The sequence below is a fragment of the Eumetopias jubatus genome, unplaced genomic scaffold (genome assembly GCF_037043125.1).
Source record: "Eumetopias jubatus isolate StellerSeaLion01/CBP00866 unplaced genomic scaffold, mEumJub1_p1.0 scaffold_3, whole genome shotgun sequence".
NCBI lineage: Eukaryota > Metazoa > Chordata > Mammalia > Carnivora > Otariidae > Eumetopias > Eumetopias jubatus.
Genome location: NW_028274809.1, coordinates 36,571,231 through 36,592,978, shown reverse-complemented (window position 1 = coordinate 36,592,978; position 21,748 = coordinate 36,571,231). Strand labels below are relative to the sequence as shown.

At 38.2% G+C, this 21,748-nt stretch overlaps 1 protein-coding gene across 1 annotated transcript in view; it reads right to left on the bottom strand.

Moving 5' to 3' along the window:
- Positions 1-972: 972 nt before the first annotated feature.
- SATB2 (SATB homeobox 2) overlaps positions 973-21,748 on the bottom strand; it is a 185,229-nt gene continuing 164,453 nt past the window's right edge. Inside the window, exon 11 of the mRNA XM_028122827.2 lies at positions 973-1,434. Within this exon, the coding sequence (XP_027978628.1) occupies positions 973-1,434 (462 nt within the window). The remainder of the gene's footprint in view (positions 1,435-21,748) is intronic.

The window sequence follows — 21,748 nt, the reverse complement described above, 5'->3', positions numbered from 1 at the left end:
GACTATGAATTCCATACGTCCAACATCAAAATGTCATTTGATCAAGACTGCACTTAAAGGACAAGTTTTCTCTGTACTGAATTACAGTTTTATTCATTTGGAATTCCACAGAAATGCATCTGTTCACTACAGGAATGACAAGTTGAATAACGGAACATATCGAGCCATTTTAAGTGTGCATTGTGTCTTAAGAGCAATTTGACATATCATTTTAAGGTGCCCTGATTTTTTTTCCACTTTACTTTCTTCTTTCTTTTTGGCAGTGTTGATTTATTTTGTTAAATACATACCTCAAAAATTACCCATCAAGCTGCCAGATAGGAAGCCATAGAATTAAAAAAAAAAAAAAATCAGGGACAAACACAGAAAATAAATAGGAATTCAAAAATAGTCACCCCACCCTGAGAGCAGGCCGCAGTTTATCAAAAAGCCAAAGCGACTCACTGTGAAGTGGTTTTTTTTTTTTTTTTTAATACATAAACAAGTCTCTTCTTTAAGAACTCATTTCACAGTCTATTCTTTCGGGTTGTAAAGTTCTCTGTCCCATGCAATTTAATATATATATGTAAATATATAGATATATACATATACATATACACACACACTTGTAGCTTCCTTCATTTGTTTTGTAGATCTTTTCATCCTGGAACTTGCCTGATGTCTCTTCCATAAGTGCAAGGATAATGAAGGCAGAGTCTCCTGTGATTATAATTACTATGATCCAGTCAATTGCAAAAGTGTAACACTTTTAGTGTCTTTGCCAAGGCGATGTCTGATTCGGAAATACTGAACTTATTCAGTCTATAGGTGTATCCTGTGCAACAAAGAAACATCAAAAAAGGTAAGAAAAACAAAACAGACCAAAAAAAAAAAAGATAAAAATAAAATAAAGCAAAAAAAAAAATGTTTTTAATGAAATTAAAACAGAAAATCCTTGGACCGATGTATTGCTTTGCCTGGTAGGAGTTCACATTATCTCTGGTCAATTTCAGCAGGCGCAGCCTTGCTTTTTTCCGCATTTTCCTCCTCGGCCTCCACTTTGTACATCTCCTCAGAGCCTTCCTCGCTGTCATTCTCCTCGGACTCCGTCAGCAGCTCCTCGTCCTTATACTCGGCCACATCCACCGCGGAACCCAGGTGTTCCTTGAGCTTCCCATGATGCTTCACGTGATACCGCTGGTTCTGGAAGAACTTGATGATGGTGTGTTTGGGGAGATCCAGCTGAGCAGAAAGCGTGTGGATCGCCTCCTGATCAGGGTACAGGCCCACATCATGAATAAAGCTTTGGAGGATCCCCAGGGCTTCCAGGGAGATCTTTGTGCGAGACCGGGGCTTTTTGGCACAACTGTCTTCCGTCGGAGGAGGTGGGGGAGGAGCTTCTTCTCTGGGGGGGGAGCTCTCCTTGGCTGGCTGAGACTGCTGCCTATGAAGGACCTGATAATTAAAATTAAGAAAAAAAATTTTAACATTTGACTCAGGATTTTACCTTTCAAAAGCCATTATCCCTCTGAAGTATGTGTGGTCTATCTACCTTTGGAGTACTGCTGTTGTCATTTGTAAATTAAGGTCTTTGGCAAACTTAAAAGAATTTCTGGAGATTTAGGATCTCATTTACAAAACAAGAGGTTAATAATAGTAAGGTGTGCTGACATTTATATTCTGAGGCACAAAGAAGTTAAGACGTTTGTTGCCCAAGGTCATTTGCATTCAAACAATCTGGCTCCAGAGCCTTCCCTGCTGTTAACCAGCGTGATATGCCACCTCCCTAAAGCCTAATGGCAAAGAAATTGGACTCAGTGAGAAGGTGCAGGCTCTACAATCAGACCTCATGGGTTCAAGTCCAGACTCTTCCACTTAACTGGGTGTCCCTGCACAAGGCAATAACATCTTTAAGCCTCAATTTCATTATCTATAAAAGAAGAAGGATAAGACACTGACTTCCTAGAGATGTTGTAAGAATTAAGTAACATAATGTATACAAAGAATAGTGCTTACCTTAAATCAGAGGTTGACAAACTTTTTCAGTAAAGGGCCAGATAATAAATATTGTAGGTTTTGCAGGGCCATACAGTCTCTGTTGCAATGACAACTCTATTTTTGTAGTGTGAAAGCAGCCGTAAGTAATAGATAAGCAAATGAGGGTGGCTGTGTTCCAATAAAACCTTATTTACAAAAACAGGTGGCGGATCGGATTTGGCCACGGGCCATAGTTTGTCCACCTCAAGCTTAGGGCAAACATTCAATAAATGAGAGTAATTATTACCATCAGCCTCATAATTACCCTTAAGAGTGTAACAGAGAAAGAGTTGGTATTTCAGTCAGAAAATCAATACTTCATAAAATTAGGAAGAACTTTCATTTATTTTCTTTCAGCCCTGATATTTGATCCTTAAATAATGTTTTTAAAAAAATACAAGACTTCCAAATTAACTTAAAGATATAACATTTTTCTTAAATGAAGAATTTTAAATGACTACTTTGTACTCACATAGATGGACTTCAATATCACTATAAACTATTAATACTCTGTTTTGCACACACTCCCTAATTTGTTTTTTAATCCTTAATTGTTCAGGTTTTCTAGTTGTTATAATTAACTTAAATTTCTCTTTTATCTGCATATTCCCCACTCATTAAAAAGTGAAAACAGGGGCGTCTGCCTTCGGCTCAGGTCATGATCCCAGGGTTCTGGGATTGAGCCCCGAGTCAGGCTCCCTGCTCGGTGGCAAGCCTGCTTCTCCCTCTCCCACTCCCCCTGCTTGCATTCCCTCTCTCGCTGTCTCTCTCTGTGTGTCAAATAAATAAATAAAATCTTTTTTAAAAAATGAAAACAAAACAAAACAGAAAAAACCTCTAGTGTTTAAATAAATTTCTAGACCCAACATGGAGCTGCTCTTGCCCAGGGTGCCACATCAGCAGACTGAACTTCCTAGTCCCTGTAAATGCGCCACTTGACCAGAAGCACAGTACTTCCTGTCGGCCAATCCCCAAACACCAAGCCAGCTCTGGGCTTTACACTTATTTTCTTGTTCTTTGATCTTTCTAAATAAGGTCAGGTGTGCAACCCCAGACAACCATGCCCTCTTTGTGTTGCCCCTTCTAATGATCTATAAAACCTGATCTTGCCCCAGATCCTCCAGAAATGGTGCTCCACTGTTTGTGAGGTACCATACTCTCCCAACTCCTGGATTGTTTTCCTTGAACAAAGGACACCAAACTTGTAACTAAATTGTTTTAGTTTTGTCAGATGACCCTAGTTTGGCAAGCTTATTCTTGATCTTCATAACTGCTTCTTCAACATCGTCTCTCTGCATGAAATAAGTTCCCATTTTATTAGTTATTTATGAACCTCTTCAATTTGACCAAAGAAGGAAAGCTCTACAGAGAAGACTGTCATTAACAACTCGCCCCTGCTCCAGTCATAGGCCTACATGAGATGGGCTTCATGGCAAGGAAAGAGGATTGCTGGATCCTGGAGAGGGGCCTCAGCCACTACTCACACATTACAAAACCAGCAGCAATAGTACATAATTAAAATGCTACTGTGATGGTCCGTAGTTAGGCATGATGTCAACTCCAAAGACAAGGACCACATTTCCTATACTCAGATCAATGCCTAACTTTCTGGGTCCTCCCAGAGCCTTTAAGAATAGTTGAGTTCACATACGTTTCTCTTTTTACCATTCTCTCCTATTTTATGCCATCTCTTTCATGTTAGAGCTACAAATCACACGTTTTCCGGAGTCCAGGGGGAAATCAATCCCATCAGTACAGAAGAAAACATGTCTATTTACATTAAACAATCGATGGTATACCACCATTCCCACCCCCATTACTACCACTACCACACACTACCCACATGACCCATTTTCTTTTTTTGGCTATGAAAGAGCAACATCAAAGCAAGCATCTAAGAAAAAAAAAAATTCTGCCATCTCCTCCAGTCTCAGGGACCCTCTGATGGGAAAATAATCCCTTACCGATGTGAAAATGTCAGTCTTTTATATGTAATTTAGTAAATATTAGGGCACATGAAATTGTTAACCTAGGGAAGGTAACAACAAGCAGAAGAGGAGGGAAGTTTTCAAATAATCAGCAACCACCTAACAATCAAAATAATAATAAAAAGGATAATCAAATGCGAATAAGAATATCCACCATAATAAGCTTACGGCTGGTGGCAGAAAGAAATCTAAAACACAGGACCATAAAACAGTGGCACTAAAGGTCCATATAATGTTGACCAATTAAAATGAATGTTCTTGGCATTTTCTTTACTACTTTCAACTAAGAGTAAATTCATGTGGTCTGCTGTGGTAAGCTGGCATCAGCAAAAAACTGAGAGCTCTGTTACTTCAACATCCTAATTATAGCCGGAAGGGAACGTAGAGTTGTGCTGTGGGCCTGTTCAGGGCACTTTGATGGCAAAAGATATTTGCTCTGAGGTCATAATCTGGGCAGCCTGACCAATGTAATAAAGGAACCACTATGTCAACAGGTGAGGATTCTGTTTTTTGGTGAGAAAGAGAGAGAGAGAGACACTGAAAGTATATATGAAATATGTACTCAAAGAACATATATACTCAAGCACGAGTACCTCCTATTAGAGCAATTGTGTTAATTGGAAAACAAAAGAGAATTAAAGTGCCCCATTTTCTAAATTATGCTTGCCTTCTGTAGTAAAAGTCAGCATAATGGTTCCATTTAGTTAAATAATTAGATTGGTTCTTTAGGGGTTTTCCATTTTGCACTGGTTAGATTTAAAGAGATTTTCCAAAACTAGACTTTGAAGTTACTATAATCTTTCTGCATGATAGGGTTTGTTCTTCTCATAGGTCCAACCAACTGGCCTGCTTCACCTCTCCTTTCATAGACTCTCGCAGTGCTAACACATGCAAGCAGGGAAGCCACCCATGAACAGTGGGAGCTGCCACTTACTGGACACTTACGCTGGGCCAGGCAGTGTGAACAACTTTACACGCATTGGTTTACTTAGTCCTCACGGTTCCTCAGTAAGGCGCTATTTGGATCAAGAATAACCTGGAGGACACCTGGGCGGCTCAGTCAGCTAAACATCTGCCTTTGGCTCAGGTCATGATCTCGGGGTCCTGGGATCGAGCCCCACATCGGGCTCTCTGCTCAGCGGGGAGTCTGCTAGTCCCTCTCCCTCTGCCCCTCCCCCGGCTCGTGCTCTCTCTCTCTCAAATAAATAAATAAAATCTTAAAAAAAGAACAACCTGGAAATAGGCAGCACCTCAGGAAAACCCTTTACATTGGAAATTATAAACACCGGGAGCTGTCAGTGTGAGAAGGTAGGTTTCCAAGGGACAAGAGTAATGTCACTACCCATCACAGAAGGGGAGATGGTTCTCAGAGAAGTAACAGCAATAGAAATTATCTACAGAGAGAAATGTTTTATTGCTGGTCCAACAATAGTGTACTGTGAGCTGGGTGGCGTGACAATATTTACAGGAAGAAGCTTAAGTGACATTTCGAGCATCTTCAAGCAGATAAGGAGAGAGCAGTCAAAATAGAGAATGACAAAATGAGCAGCTCTAAAGTGAAACTGCCTTACAAGTTACCAGAAGGGCCTGCCTGAGGTTCTTCAGTCACACTGCCATGGGCTGTAATTCCCTCTCAACCACAATATGCGTAAGACGTGAGACAAGAGTCGTCCCCAAGTTGTGTCTCAACTAGCTTTATTCCCTCCAAAGTGTTCTTTTCCTTTTTTTTTTTTTTTAAGATTTTATTTGAGAAAGAGCAAAAGCAAGAGAGATCACAAAGGGAGAAGCAGACTCGCAGCTGAGCAAGGAGCCTGATGCAGGACTCAGTCCCAAGACCCTGAGATCATGACCTGAGAAGGCAGATGCTTAACCAACTGAGCCACCCAGGCGCCTGTCCCACCAAAATGTTCTAATTACTCCAGGCAGAAAGTTGTTTATTGTCTCTAGACAATTTTTAGAAAGAAAGAAAAAAACCAAAACGAAATGAAAACACTGCATAGATTTCCTCACTAACCAGTTGCAGTGGTTTATTATTATGACAATCAAGGAATTCTCAATGTCCTACAGTGCTTCCTGCCAGTGGTGTAAGTCCTCTGAACAAAAGTAGAGTAGAGCCTAATGCTTACAAGACTGTCTTTCTGAGAAAGGACGATCAATACAACCCTGTCTTAAAATCCTCCCATCTAAATGGCGGAACTTTTCTTCATTTTCTTACATCTTGAGTAAATCATGTCAACTCTTCTAGCCTCTTCTTCATGGGATAGGTTTCTGAATTCCCATGTAACTGAAGTTTAGTTTTTCTGTTTGAATTTTTCAGAGATGCTCAAAATTCCTTGTTAGTTAACTAGATGAATCAAGTCTGGTTCCTGTCCCCACCAAGTGCCCTTAGTAACTTAAGTGAGAGGCCAGACCATTGATTTCTGTTGGAGGTAGCTATAAGTCATCCTATTCCTCAGCTCATTTGACAATTCAGGCATCTATTTTCTGGTTGATTTTTTTTTTTTAAACCACAAAATTTACAATTACTTCAACCAAGACAGAAAATGCCCTGCCAAATGAATCAAGATATATGTCCTTTTTTTTAGTTTTTTTAAATTTTATTTTATTATGTTATATTAATCACCATACATGACCTCATTAGTTTTTGATGTAGTGTTCCATGATTCATTGTTTGTGCATAACACCCAGGGCTCCACGCAGAACGTGCCCTCTTTAATACCCATCACCAGGCTAACCCACCCCCCACCCCCCTCCCGTCTAGAACCCTCAGTTTGTTTCTCAGAGTCCATCGTCTCTCATGGTTCGTCTCCCCCTCTGATTCCTCCCCTTCATTTTTCCCTTCCTACTATCTTCTTCTTTTTTCTTTTTTTTTTTAAAGATTTTATTTACTTACTTGACAGAGAGAGAGAGAGCCAGGGCAGGAACACAAGCAGGGGGAGTGGGAGAGGGAGAAGCAGGCTGACCGCTGAGCAGGGAGCCCGATGTGGGGCTTGATCCCAGGACCCCAGGATCATGACCTGAGCCGAAGGCAGAAGCTTAAAGACTGAGCCACCCAGGCACCTCTTTCTTTTTTTTTTTTTTTTTTAACATATAATGTATGGTGAATGCTGTGAATTGTGTCAGACTGATGAATAACAGACCTGTACCTCTGAAACAGATATATGTTCTTTTCTAATGAGTTCTTCACACTACCAGATTATTGTTTTCTGGGATTTTTCTTTCAATTAAGGTTAATGGAGCATCTTCCCAGATATTTATGTAAAAAAAAAAAAAAATGCCCAAGTCCACAAACTTTCCAGCCTCATCCTTTTTCCTCTTTTTCAAAATGGGCCCTGTAGCTGACCTTTTCTATTTGTAACGCCTACCACCTCTCTTCATGTGATTTTTCCCAAGTAACAGAATATATCCTGCTGTAAAGATAGCCATGCATCCCTTCACTTTTGGCCTTTGCAAACTGAAGCCTGATCATTCATTCTAGCTCTATTTGGTTTAGATTTTTCTTACATCACAACTGAATTTAAATTAGTCAACAATTCATCTCTGATAATTTCTGCAAAGAGTTTTATTTCATAACTTCTCTTGCCAATTTTTCAATATGCCAATTAGTGTTCATAGCACTGAAATGTCTACGTAGCTTCAATAATAATAGCAGTGGTGGTAGTAGTAGAAGTAGTAATAGGTGGTAGCATTCATGTAAAGTTCATGAGCTGAAAACTGACCTAAATGCTAAATATATGTTAATTTTACTTAATTTTATTTATTTTCACAGTAATCCTACAGGTAGATATTTTTACCCCTATTTTATGATGAGAAAACCGGAGTTCAGAGAGAGTATAGGTAATTTGTGTGAGGTCGCATAGCTTATAAGTAGAACTGGTATTCCAAAACGTATCTGATTTTAAATCCCATGCGCTTAAGCATTACGTTCCCCTGCCTTCTATGAGTGCAAGATTACATAAGAAAATTGAACCAACTCTCTAGACTTTGAGATGACAGACCATAAATGAAATATCAGTAGTAATAAACAGTATAAGCAAAAAATTGAGTAATGCAAAGAGAGAACTGGGGAGAGGGGAAGTCATTTTAGATATGGTGACTCAAGGAAGGCTCCTTAAGGAGGCAGCACTTGAGCAGAGGTCTGAAGGAAGTGAGGAACAAGCCATGAAGAAGAGCATTCCAGGCAAAGTAAACAGTAAGCAAAAGCACAGTAGGGAGGAATATATTTGATATATTTGAAGAACATCAAGGAAGGCAGCACGTTAGAGCTGCACCACCCAGTATAATAGCCACCAGCCACATGTGGCTATTTACATTTTGTTAGATTAATTAAAACGAAAAGCAAAACAAGACTCAGTTCCTCAGTCATATGAGCCACATTTTGTGTGCTTGACTGTCACATTGTGCAATACCATGTTGCACAGGACATTTTCACCATCACAAGAAAGTAGTGTTGAACAACCCTATGCCAGAGAGAAATGACAACTGTGAGGTCGCCAGAGCCAGAGTACACAGGGTACTGGCATTCTCTGTCAAGGTGATGGAAAACCCTCACAATGAACTGCTATCATAATCTGATTTAGCCAGAAATATAGTAGGGCTAGAAACCGCCACTATTACTAGACAGAAGAGAGGTAGTCATATAGTCACATACTAAGTAGGAAAAACTCAGCTCCCAATATATTACTGGACTTTCAACAGAGCATCCCAAATAGCAACACTATCATAACAACAACCAGAAGAATGCATTGGTACTCCTATCCTCAAGAGAACAGTTAATTTACATTTAACTGATGGCTGCCTTCTTCATCAGAGGTGCTTATCATGTCTGAAAGGAATTATGTTGAAGACAATCAACCCTAGGTTAAAGGAGTAAAAAAAAAAAAGTGTTGGTTTATCAAATATTTATGGAGTGTCTATTATAATTAGACCTATTAATTTACAAAGCTTTCTAATAAGTAGTCCTATCACCAACAATTAAATGTTGAATAAGTTATGGACAGGATATACATAAATAGAAAGTTAAAAGTCTAATAAATTCCTTATATACTTGCTGAAATCTCTTTGGGCTGAAATATGATATACACAGATACAAATGAACATAAAGATAGTGATGAAGGGATAAAAGTTGTAAATATATTTAAAAGAGACATCAACTTCAAAATAAAACCCCAAATTTCCTTGCCCAGTGACAAAGCACAACCATAATATGGGCCCATGTTGTTTCTTTGCCTTCAAAACTGGACATTTTGAAAACACAAGGACAAAATGGTACCATGACAAAAGTCAACTAAGAAAGATAAAGCAGCTCTTCGTAAACCTCTCAGTGTTCAAATAGATTTTGAAGGCCTCGATGAAAACCAGCTGGGAGCCATGTGTAAAATATAATGGTTTTTGCCTGCAGGGAAGGAAGTGAGATCTTGAATGATTAAGTTCAGGAAAGTATATAATTCACTGTATCATTATGGGGTAAACTGGATTACTTATAATAAGCCAAGACTTTGTGGTCTTTTTTATATAGAGAAAATGAAAAATTATTAGAAAGGTGACTGTAGAGGGTGGCTGAACCAGTGTAGTAATAGGTTAAAACAAAAGTTTCCCAGGTGGATGCATCCATATTTCTGTGACAAGCCTTACCCAGAGGACTGAGCTTCCCCCAGAGCTTCAGGTCCTAAATGGTGACACTCATCAGTAGAGAGGAGAACACAGACAAGAGGACTTTTGTCTGCATTTATTTTGCGTTAATACTGGAATTATTTTTACTTGTTTAATTTACCTCATCTATGACAACAGAATGTAAAATAGTTGATCCAAAAAAGGAAAGCATTCTTCCACTAAAAGTCCTGAGAAAATGTATTTACCAGGCAACGAGAACAATTGGTTGGAACACTTGAAAAGCCCCTGTGCATAACTTGATTAGAATTTGTTCAATAAATAAATGAGTGAATGGTGCTATTTTAAAATATACTATATATAAAGTATCATGTAACTGAGATATTAATCTAGCTCTACCCCTAATATTCCCTTCTCCCCAAAATCAGCATTTAAGACAATTAATTTTGGCTCAAAATTCAGTGGGAAGAACTTAGCATTAAGGATTGCTAATTAATATATTATTGTAACCACTATGCACCGATCTCACTTACCAGACTGCGAGCTACATATTGGTACACTGTATGTCTGGCACACGGTAAGTGGTCAGTACGTCTTTGTTCTGCTCTACTGGCGTAATTCCATATTCTTTCTCCTTTATTTTCAGACCAGTTATTATTCTTGTTTTGCATAACTTGCTATTATTTTTCTTGTTATTATTACCTTTTGGCAAAACTATGTTTAAAAAGTAAATAAACTGTCACTCATAGGAACTTAGATCTACTGGGTATCTGAAAGCAAATATGATATTTTTTTAATCATTTCTTATTTTTTAAAAATCGCAGGGCATTGTATAACCCATAGAATGGCATGGTATATAAGCTGTGAGCAGGGGTTTTGGGGTCACAAGAGTTTTGGCTTTGAAACCAGTCCTTACCCTGAAAAGCACATCTGCTTACTAGCCTTGCAATTCTGAGCAAGTTACTTTCTCTGAGCCACAGAGCTTGTTAATCTGTAAAATCTTCCTTCTAGTGTTAGGAGGATTCTGTGAGATAATGCATGCTAAGTACTTAGCAGAGTTCTCGTCATAAGCAAGACTTCTGTAAGTAATAACTACCATGAAAAAATGAGAGAAGGATTTAAGAATGAGTAGTATAATGCTTCATGTATTTTTCTTTCAGTTATGCTTATCATAAAAATTAGCAACAATTTCAGAGATCTGTTTGTCCTTCTTACTCCAAAGATCTGCAGATCTACAAATGGGCATGTCTACCAGTAAGTTTCCCTATTTCTTTAACTCATATACTACATACATCTTTGTTCTTTAACATGGCCCCTGACGCAGATAAGTTGCCTTTTGAGCATGTGTCACACGGAATTATATCTCATAGTCATAGACCCGTTCAAGGTGACACCTTCTATATGCACAGCCTAGGATCCTTTTAGGAATGCATACTTTATCAGTGGTTCTTAAAATGTGGTCCATGGACCCCTGGGGAAATCCTGATTCCCTGTCAAGAGGTCTAGAACATCAAAACTATTTTCATGGCAAAACTAAGACATTATTTGCCTTTCTGGCCATGCTGAAATTTGTACCAATGGTATAAAAGCAACGGTGGGAAAACTGCTGGCCTGTGAAAATAAATTAAGTCAATGGCACCAAATTTCGCTGGTAGCTGTATTCTTCGCTGCCACGTGTGCATGGTAAAAATGCCACTTTCGTTTAGGAATGTCCTTGATGAGGTAGTGACATATTATTAGTTATATTAAACTCAACCCTTGAGTATACCCCTTTTTAAAAGTCCGTGTGGGAAGTGCACATAAAGAATTTGTATAGAATACTGTACGAGGACGGTGGTCATGAGAAAGAGTGCTTGTGTGATTATCTGATTTGCAAGCTGATCTAGCCACCTTCCTCATGGAATCTCATTTTTACTTGAAAGAACAACTAACAGACAAACAAAATACGGTTATTCAGACTTGGGTATCTGACAGACATGTCCTTAAAAATGAAGTGAGCCTACCACTTCAAAGAAAATAATCACGCAGTATTTTTGCCAATGATAAAATCTGACCCTTCAAGCGAAAACTAAAACTTTGGAAAACATGTAGCTGCTGCTATACGCTTAACAGCTCCCCAATACTTAAAGACTCCTGATGACAGTGGTGGTAATTTAACAAAAATTTTTATATATGTCATACAGTGGGGGTGCCTGGGTGGCTCAGTTGGTTGAGTGTCCGACTCTTGATTTCGGCTCGGGTCAAGACCTCAGGGTCCTGAGATCGAGCCCTGCATCAGGCTCTGTGCTCAGTGGGGAGTTTGCCTGAGATTCTCTCTCTCTCTCTCCCCCTCTGCCCTTCCCCCTGCTTGTACTTCCTCTCTCTCAAGTAAATAAATCTTTAAAATAATAAATTAAAAAATAAATAAATAAGTGACTAAATAAAGTCCTACAGTGAAATGTGTTAGCATTTGGAAGATCCACATCACTCAGTAAATCAATACTCTCCAAATGACCAATGCATGGTATTACGAAATTATGTCTAGGTAAAAGATCTATTCAAAGTGCAAGGCAGACCAGTGAGTTATAAAGTATGCAAGTTTATCAGTATGACTTTAGATTCCACTTTGCAACTAACTGTTATGAAACTACCATTTGCAAGGTTCTCCTGTAAGTAACAAAGAAAAATATCACAATTACCTGGAAAGGCTATTAAAATACTCCTCCCCTTTCTAATCATTTGTCTGTGTGAGGCTTGATTTTCTTTTACTCCAAACAAAGCCACATATTGTATCATATTAAATGCAGAAGCGATTATGAGGATCCAGTTCTCACCCGTTAAGCCAGACATTTAAAATATTTGCAAATTTTTATATATATATATATATATATATATATATATAAAATGGTACTCTTTTCATTTTTGTTTTGTTTTGGAAATACAGTTATTTTTCATAAAGATGTAACATTTACACATATTACTTACAATTATTTTTTAAATTAATAAACATTTAAAACTTTCTCAGAATTAATTTCTAATGTGGCAAAAATTGATAGACACATTATCACTGGAGTCCTCAGTAGTAAGAGTGGAAGGGGATAGTGAGACCAAAAAATTTGAAAACTCTACTACATGAACCACAACAGATAACCCTGTTTTTCTCCTAATGAAAACAAAACATTCCAATATAAAATGCAGAATGTCCCCTTCAGTTAAAAACATCTTTATTTCCGCCAAGTCACCTAGGAAGGTCTTAGAGAATGGGTGTAAGAGAAATTACACGTGCGTTATGATTTGTCTCTCGAATTTATCCCTCAAAAACATTTTCGCAGGCAAAACATTCTCTTAGATATACAACTCAGCACTAGTTCTAACTTCAAATGATGTTACTTGAGTTGACTCTTAAACGGTCGTAATTTCACATCCTAACACTACTATAAGACTTACTAAAAACCATGGCTTAGTTTTGTTGCTTTTCTTGGATTATACAGTATCCTAAGGTCAAAACTCAGGAAATCTGTTATTAAAAAAAAAAGAAGAAGAAGAAAGAAAAGAAAACAAAACAAACAAAAAAAAACAAGTATCCATGAAGTGATGACAAATTGCAGACTACAGGTGTTAGATTACATTTTGACTCCAGGCAGGTTTAATATAAGTTGGTCTCCTTTTACAATTGCTCTTAGCACATATAGCTCTACGAAGGTGATTTAAAAGAAAGGAAAAAAAAAAAAGAGAGAGAGAGAGAATAAGAAAAAATAAAAAAAAAAGTGGTGCTCAATAAAAGAGGAGCATGTTAGGAGAAATCAATACAAACAAGCAAAATGGCAGGAAGTCTGACATGGAAATATGTGTTCAATTTCATCCAGCCTTAGTCTGAGTTTCCTTTAATATTGTAACCAAGATGGTATTGGAACATCGTGTATGTTTTTAATGCAGTTTAATAATTGTTTCTCAAAATAAACACTTTGGTCAAAGATAAAAGCATAAAAACACTGTGACACAATAATCTGTTAAAATAAACTTAGGGGATGGAGGAAGCATAGTTCTTAAAACAGCCTTTGGCTTATATCATTTCCTCTTTGGTAATAAATTGAGAACAACTATACCAACAACTTTGGTATGGTTTGGAGGGCAAAAAAAAAAGAATGTTGCAGTCATTAATCCGACTATTGGGAGTGCCCAGAATCTGCAAATACTGCAGAGGTGGCTGGGTGAGCTGCTTTTTCAATATAAGGAGATGAGCTGACAGACAGTAAATTAAGCAGGCTCAAGATGTCAAGATGACTATATCTCATTCAAACAGATACCATGCCACATGAAAAACAATCATCTCTCCTGTCAGAATCTAAGAAAGGTAAAACACGTACATATATTGAACCTAATGGCAATCAGACCTTTCCCTCCATCAGCATCATCTGTTAAATTAATTTATTTGACCATCAAGGGCCTAACATGACCAAAACCGTTCCACAAATGTGACAGACATAATCCATGAGAGAATCCAGGAAGAACAAACTCTTCAGGATGGTCCAGGCCACGACCATGTGTCCTTCTGCTGGGAGAAACCACCTCCCAGCCCACCCACCCCAATATCATTTGCCTGACCCCCATGAGCTTTCATTTCCTCCCCGTTCCCATATATCTCCACTGCCTTTCAACAATGTCTTCTCAAATCACAAACCCTAGCCAAAAAATTCACAGAGAAGGTCTATCTTTTGAAGACTAGATTCAAGGTATGGGTATTATCAAAGTGTCTTTAGAGACCTTATATCTGAATTAGAATGAGATAAGAGTAAGATGGACATGACCAGATCTGGCAGTTACCTCCGGAATTCTGATTTTTAAATGAACACATGATTTGTCTCATGGGTATAATCAAGAAAAGGTGGCTTTGCACTAGCATGAATGAAAGAAAAGCTCTCAAGTCACCTTAAAGACACCAGGGTAACTAAATGAAAAGGATAAAAGGTTAGGATGACTTGAATACCAGGAATTCATGGTGGTATTAAAGAACCAACCTGGAGGTTCATAATACCTCATCAATGGCAAAAGGCCAAGAGAGACCTGCAAAGGGTTCAAAAGAAGAACAATCCATTAGAATTCTGAAACAGTTAATCCAGTTAACTAAGTCAGTCTCAGGTGAAGTAAAATGTGGCCCAAATGAAAATAACTTCATCAAATGCCAGTAATACATGACCCAGTGAGATTTGAAACTTGAGTTTTTAACAGAAATTCAAGGTAAGCTTAAAAGAAAAGAATACAGCAACTACTTCAGGTAAATAAATATTGTCCAATAGGTTTAACCAGAGCAGAGTTTTGATTCCTTTTAAGTGAAAACATGTTAAATGGAGGTAAAGAACAGATACATTTTGCAAGAACAGACATCATGTAGCCAGCCAAGGACTGCATCAGTGAAGACTCATAATGATTCCTAAGGTAAAGCTCAAGAGTGAATTCAAGCCATTTCCAAAGCAGTGAAATAAACCCTTACTCTCCCCGCTTTACACACAGGTGATCTAATGTGACCTGGTAGTCCTATAAGAATTATAATTTCTATAATTATTTAAATCCTATAAGAAGGATATCATCAAGCGCTTCCTATCTTTTGGACTTCTTGTTTCTTAGAAACAACAACATTCGAATCTCATGATGCCAATGGCTGCCACTGCATTTATTTGTCAGAGGAGGAAATGAATATGTGAGATTGAGCTCTGACCCCCAAATCACACACCTGTGAGACTAACATGTAACTAACAGGCTTACTGCTGTTTAGCTGGCAAATGGAGAAAAATACAAAAATACATTCTGTTTAAATGTAAGTTTTAACACAAATTCATGTTCGTGTGAATGAACATCTCATTAAAATATAAAAATGACACTAAGAATGGCAGAGGATACTATTCAATGTTTCAAGTGTAGAGATGAAAGTGAAGACAAAGAAGTTGGGATAAATTAGAATATATTATGGAGAAGTTCCTCTCCTAAATGTTAATTTTGAGTGGGTTCTAAAGGGATTTTTCCTTTTTCTGTCTTTGTGTACCATTTTTAAAAGCATATACCCAAGCTTGTCAAAATTTGCTGGTATAAAAAAGAGATACTCTTCCTGATAAAGTTCAGCCAAGATAAAAAAAATCCCCATAGTTCTGATGGCATTTATGTGTTAACACAACTAGTGACACTGCAGTTATGCTGTTTTCCAAGTTCCTTAAAGAAGAGGGCTTAAATTACTTATGGAGAAAGAGTGTACAGATTACATTCTTTACTTGGGGGGAGAAAGAAGAGAGAAGGTAATCCATGTGCTTGAGGCCTCACATGGGCTCTTCAGAATCCGATGATAGGCCACATTTTCTGTATAATTTTTACAGTTGGGGCACTCAGAAGTCAGAACAATCTGACAGTTATGGTTAGTGAAAATATTAGATGTTCGCCAATAAAATACTACCTCAGCATATTTTTCGCTTTCTGGATGTAACCACTTAATAACAGGACTTGAGAAAACTGTACTGTGTGAATCAAACACATAAAAGTACAAATATTCCTTTTATAGAAAGCAAATCTTAAGCAGTGCATTATAATCAACCATTCTGGTAAAAGACAAAATATCTAGCATTACCACACCACTGACATATTATGGTTATACCCTAAAGTCCAAACTGGGTAAACAAAGTCAAATGATCAAAGAGGGGTTTTCTCCTCAGACTGTGAGGTAAAGGCCACGGATCTCTAGGGAAGATTCCTGTGGTTTACCAATGAAAAGGTGTCAAGTGAGAGCTTATCGAACACAACCGTTAGTTTTCAACTTCATTTAATTTCATCAGAGACTGGATTTCTTTGGTATTATTTTCTTTCAAGAGAAAAATGATACGGAAAAATTAAATGATGTGAGGTAAAACTCCCCAAAGGTTAATTCTAAAGTACCCTTTTAAATTCTAAACCACTTGTAATTCATTACGCGGACCCTGGTTTTACATCCTCCACATGAATGATCTTCCTAACTGAAACCAGGTAGGGGGAAACCTTTGCTTCTGAGCTCCGTGGTAAGTACACGGGGTGAGAGATGGAAAGCAGACAGGGCCAGGCACTCTTATTCAGACAGTGGTTTCCTCAAAAAAATAAAGCTGCTCTCAGAGCACCAAGGATGGTCACTGGGAAGAAAAATCTCAGTTCCTAGTTCCCAGGGGTGAAATAACTAGATCGGCAATTCCTTTTCCCACAAGAAAGATTCCAGTCTCCAAGCTGTGGATGAACCATTCTATTTCCAGGAGGCCAGTCACGCAACATCCTTACCTACCCAGATTCACAAAGCAAGTCCAGTTTTGTCTCTGTGCCACATCGCCTTGGCCTTTCAAGTCTATTTGCTTACCCTGTGTAGGTCTTTAGACACTAGAACTGTCAAGTCATTATATTTTCAAATATGAATTTGCCGGGGGGGGGGCTTACTTTAATAGTTGAAAACTCAGTACAAAACATACTTACAAATGACATTAACAGGGAATTAATCATTAATGCTCTCAGCTTGTGCCCTGAGACCTCCTCAACCCAACTTGCCCCAGCCACGATCTGAGAGTTCTTGCTGACTCTTCCCCCTCATCTAAAACTCCACATCTAGTCAATCCCATGTGCTGCTGATTACTGCTTTTAAACAGTCCTTGGATTAATTTTTCCCTTCTCCCTATGTACCCCATTACTGTTATTCTGTCCTTGATAATCTGTCTTGTTTGAATTACTACAACTTCCTCCCAACAGGTCTCCTGCCATGGCCAACAGAGCATCTTGCCAAAGGCCTTCAGTGGCCTTAAGATGGGTCGAGGTCTCTCGCATGCCCAAGAAGGCCCTGAGACCCGACGGTAGCTTTCGTCCCTGTTCCTGTCCTTGCTCTTCAACCCCTGCTTTCTGGGCAGTGCTCTAAAGCCGGAGCCCCCCCCCCCCCCATGCTGTTTTGTCCCTCTGACCTCTGCGCGCTCACTTTTGCTGTCTCCTTTACCCAGAAAGCTCCTCTAATGAGGAATTCTGTAAGGGACCTCAGCAGCACTACTTCCTGGAAGCCTTCTGGGTCCTCCTGCTCACCAGGTTATGGGCAAACGTGTCCCACTTTTACGCTTTTCTGTCTCTGTACTTACATACTGTTACTGCAGTCACCTGTCCTCATACCTGTTTCTCCGTGAATCTGTGTGCTCCTTAGGGGTAGATTCCGTGTTACATTCATCTCCACACAGCACAGGGTTCAGGTACTATGTTTCAAGTGAGCAGTTTATCCTAAAATTTCCAGAATTCTTCTGTATTGGTAGTAGCCATATGCTACAAACCAAGAGTCTTCTTAAAATTTAGAACACATCTAATAGCTCTAAGGGGAGAAGTGGTGAGTTCACATAGGTGCTTATTACAAAATACACTTATTACTGGCAAGATTTGAAATACAACAGTTTGTAGTAACGTGTTAAATTCACATACACACTTTGCATGGCTAATGATACTGCACAGGGGCTCATGCAGTTAATCCCCCCAAATCGGCCGGCGTTCAGAGATACACCTTAAGGGGGTTACTGTTCTCAGGGATAAAAACTGATACATTCATCAGTTTGCTTCACTCTCTCCCTCCCCAGTCTGTAGAAATATTTCTACTCTCAACAGAGCTCAAAAGGCCTACAGCAGTTTCTATGACAAAAAAAAAAAAAAAGTTGCTGGAGACAAAATAAGCACAACAGCAAATAACAATGACAGAATCCATATAAGACAAAGAAAGGGAACCTTTAAAAAAGAATATACAAAAACTAGATATATTTGCTTTAAAACGGATCATCTGTATCCTAAGAAAAGCCTGAGACAAAATGGCTCCCAACCGAGTGAAATGTGAAAGACTGTTGCCTATCTACAAAATGCTATGGAAAGCACTATAGGTCTTTTCTAAAACAAATATTAAACACCAAAAATGATTATCTTTGGAGTATAATGAATGACATCAACCCACGTGTGAAGAACCCACAAAAAAAGAAAAGTAACAAAGTTAATTCAAAATCTGTATTTTTGTCCCCACTTTGATTCAATCTCTGTAGTTCTAACACCACACAATCCAAAGTAAGGCAAAATGGTTTAAAGTTAGGGCCAGGAACTGCCTTTGCTGTTTCCTACCTGCCTTGGTAGCTCATTTAGATTTTGTTAAGATTTGTTCTTAAAAATATTCAGCTAAAACTAAATAAATCACGGAAGTAGCTCATTTGGATTTTGTTAAAATTTGTTTTTAAAAATATTCAACTAAAACTAAATAAATCATGGAAGTACAGAAACTCTAGATGCTAAATATAAGCCAGCACACTGACACTTATGGAGACCAACAAGCACGAGGCTTTAGAGAATGTTTGTGTTGTCAGGTGTAGTGTGTGTGTGTATAAGGTATTACATGACCACCCTTACCAAAAGTATCGTTGTTAGCTTTGTCAGGCTCTCTGCTGGAACTGCAATGCCAGACTGAACAAAAAATTGTATGAAAATTCTATTATCGTATTAAAACACTTGATCATGTGTTCCCTCAAGATTCCCAACTTTCTATTTCTGAGAAGAGAACAGATTTAATGAGGTATTTTCAAAGTGGAGCTGGTAAAGGGTATATTTGTGAAAAGCACAGCCAAAAAGACAATTCATTTGGTAGACACAGAAAAGGCAAAATTTACCGCATATACTGGAGCAATGGGTATTAAATAATCATCTCTGAATAAACTCTACAAATCAATATGGTCCTTTTGGTCTCAACTACAGACGGCATTGCCTAAAGGAAATCTCTAAGGTCAACCAGCAATTAACTGAAAGGTTTTGATTGAAAATGCTATTGACTGCTTTCATATCAGACAGCTCCTTGGTTATTATACTGCATGGGCTAAGTAGGTGCCAAGACATTAAACTGTCAATAATCTATTAATACTGGAGTGTTACGCTCACTCCCCCTGAATCTGCAGGCAAAGATATTCAAGCCAAGTACCATGCTTAGAATTAATGCAAATTCCCCAACCCTGATAGAAAAATCATATCTTTATTACCTCCCAGCTTAAATGCCTAGGAGTGTTGACAGACTATAAGAAAAATATTCAGATAATAAATGCTTATTCAGATGAGTTAAACTAACATTTGTTTTCAAAGAATTGCTAAAGGGATGGCAAACATGTCCTAGAATCTGACTTTCTTTCTAAGCCATATTTAACAGTTTCTAAATTGAATGTAATAAACACTTTACAAAGAGAAATGAGAAGTTATTTAAAGTGAGGCTCATAGGTCCCTGCCACTCAGCATCTGGAAAGCAGTTATACGTGGGGGGGGGGGGGAGTTTTAATGAATTTAATAGAGAAAAGCACTTTAATTAAATGCTGTCAAAGTGGATTGTATTAATGACTGCACACAGAGGAATTTAAAGCAAGCCAAGTTTATTTAGCAAATAGAAACTGGGCGCTCGAGGCCTGCAAGTATTTATGTTTCCGCAGTTGCAGTACATCTAGGAGATGATGATGGTGCCAAATGAAACCATTGAGTTATTAGATATGATTTTATTTATTGTGTATTATTAAAGTTTCAAAGGCCTCGGGGGAATTAATTTCATTTTCAAAATTAAATACCACATTTGATCGGAAAGGGTTAAGAAAATATTGTCCCCCAATTTTTTCCCTTCTCTGGAATTTTGATGCAGCTGAACGGCTAATGCGGACGACCTTTTCCAGGTTTATCCAGTCAGAATTCACTCCACTGCATAACAGTGCCAAAGAAATCGATGACAGTATTTCTTCTATGACTTTTTTCTGTTTTTTTTTTCTTTTCAGTGATTTGCCACTAAACATAATTCATTCTATTACACATAGCTATAAGCTGAAAAATGACCAAAGCTCCTAAAAATCTCCATGAAAATTTGGTTGCCATAACTTTCTTAATGAAAAACATGAGTAGCACAAACTTCTACAAAGGAAAAGGTATCAAATGTTTGACTTGGGGCAATAGAGAAAAAGGGGTCTTCTTCAGTGTCTTCTATTCAGAGGCTGACCACAGAACAAACCTATTATTAATGATAATATTTTAAAACTAAACAAAGAAAATATGAGCCTTAATGCATGAAAGCTGTACAAGATTGGAAAGCTGGTCTGGCTGGAAAATACTATGTGTGTGTCAAAATGATTTTCTCTACCGTTTGTAAAAATGTAATTATCCATGATATGCTATTATCCATGATATGCTACAAGGGTGAGGGATTTCAAGTAAATCCATTGGAAGCTGAGGATTCGCCTTTGGTCTTTAGTTCCTGACACCAACATGTCTGTGAGATCACAAACCACTGCCATGATTTACCACATCCTTCTTGCAGTTATATACACACTCTTTTGGTCCGTCTTTAGATTTTAATTCAAAACATGAGGAAGGGGGAGAAGGGAAACGTGAGGATGGGAGAAAAAAACAAAAAAACAAAAAACCCAGCACCTATTTCCTTTCAAGAGCAGAGTAATGATCACAAATGAAGACTTTCAACTTTCCAAATAAATAATCTAATTTTTAATCCCCGCCCCCCAATTCAAGCTATTTATTAATATCATATGTTAGATCTGTGTCTTTGTAGTTCTGGAGCTTATAAAGAAACTCTGCTTTTCCCATCTGTGCCAAGATGTTTCAGACTAGTCTTTGAAATGTTGCAAATGCAGATGAATATGACACAAAATAGGGACTGATTCCATACACATTCTATATGTGAGTAACGGCAACACAGAGCACAGATGCTCGTACATGTTCACAGTGTCCTGTACAACCCTGCTTCATACACACAAGTATGTAGAGATCACCCGAGCACAGCATGCCGTCTCTGTCTTGTTCTAGGAGCGCAAAAGCAATTGCAAATAAAATGACAAGAGAACTTCTTCTCCCCTGGTACATCAGTGGTTCTAATATGAAGATATATCAAAGAATCATCAACTGATAGAACATACCGGTACATCTGATCCAGATTGTTTTACAAGTCAAAGAATTCATCAATTTGCTTCTCTCGTTTCATTACTAAGTAAGTGATTGCATTAACGTCCAACACACCCATTTAACTATTTTAGCTCTACCTTTTTGGGAGGCTTTCGCGTCCCACGCACAAACTCAAATGAGGATTTCTCTCAGAAGGATATCCTTAAATCATGCCTTAC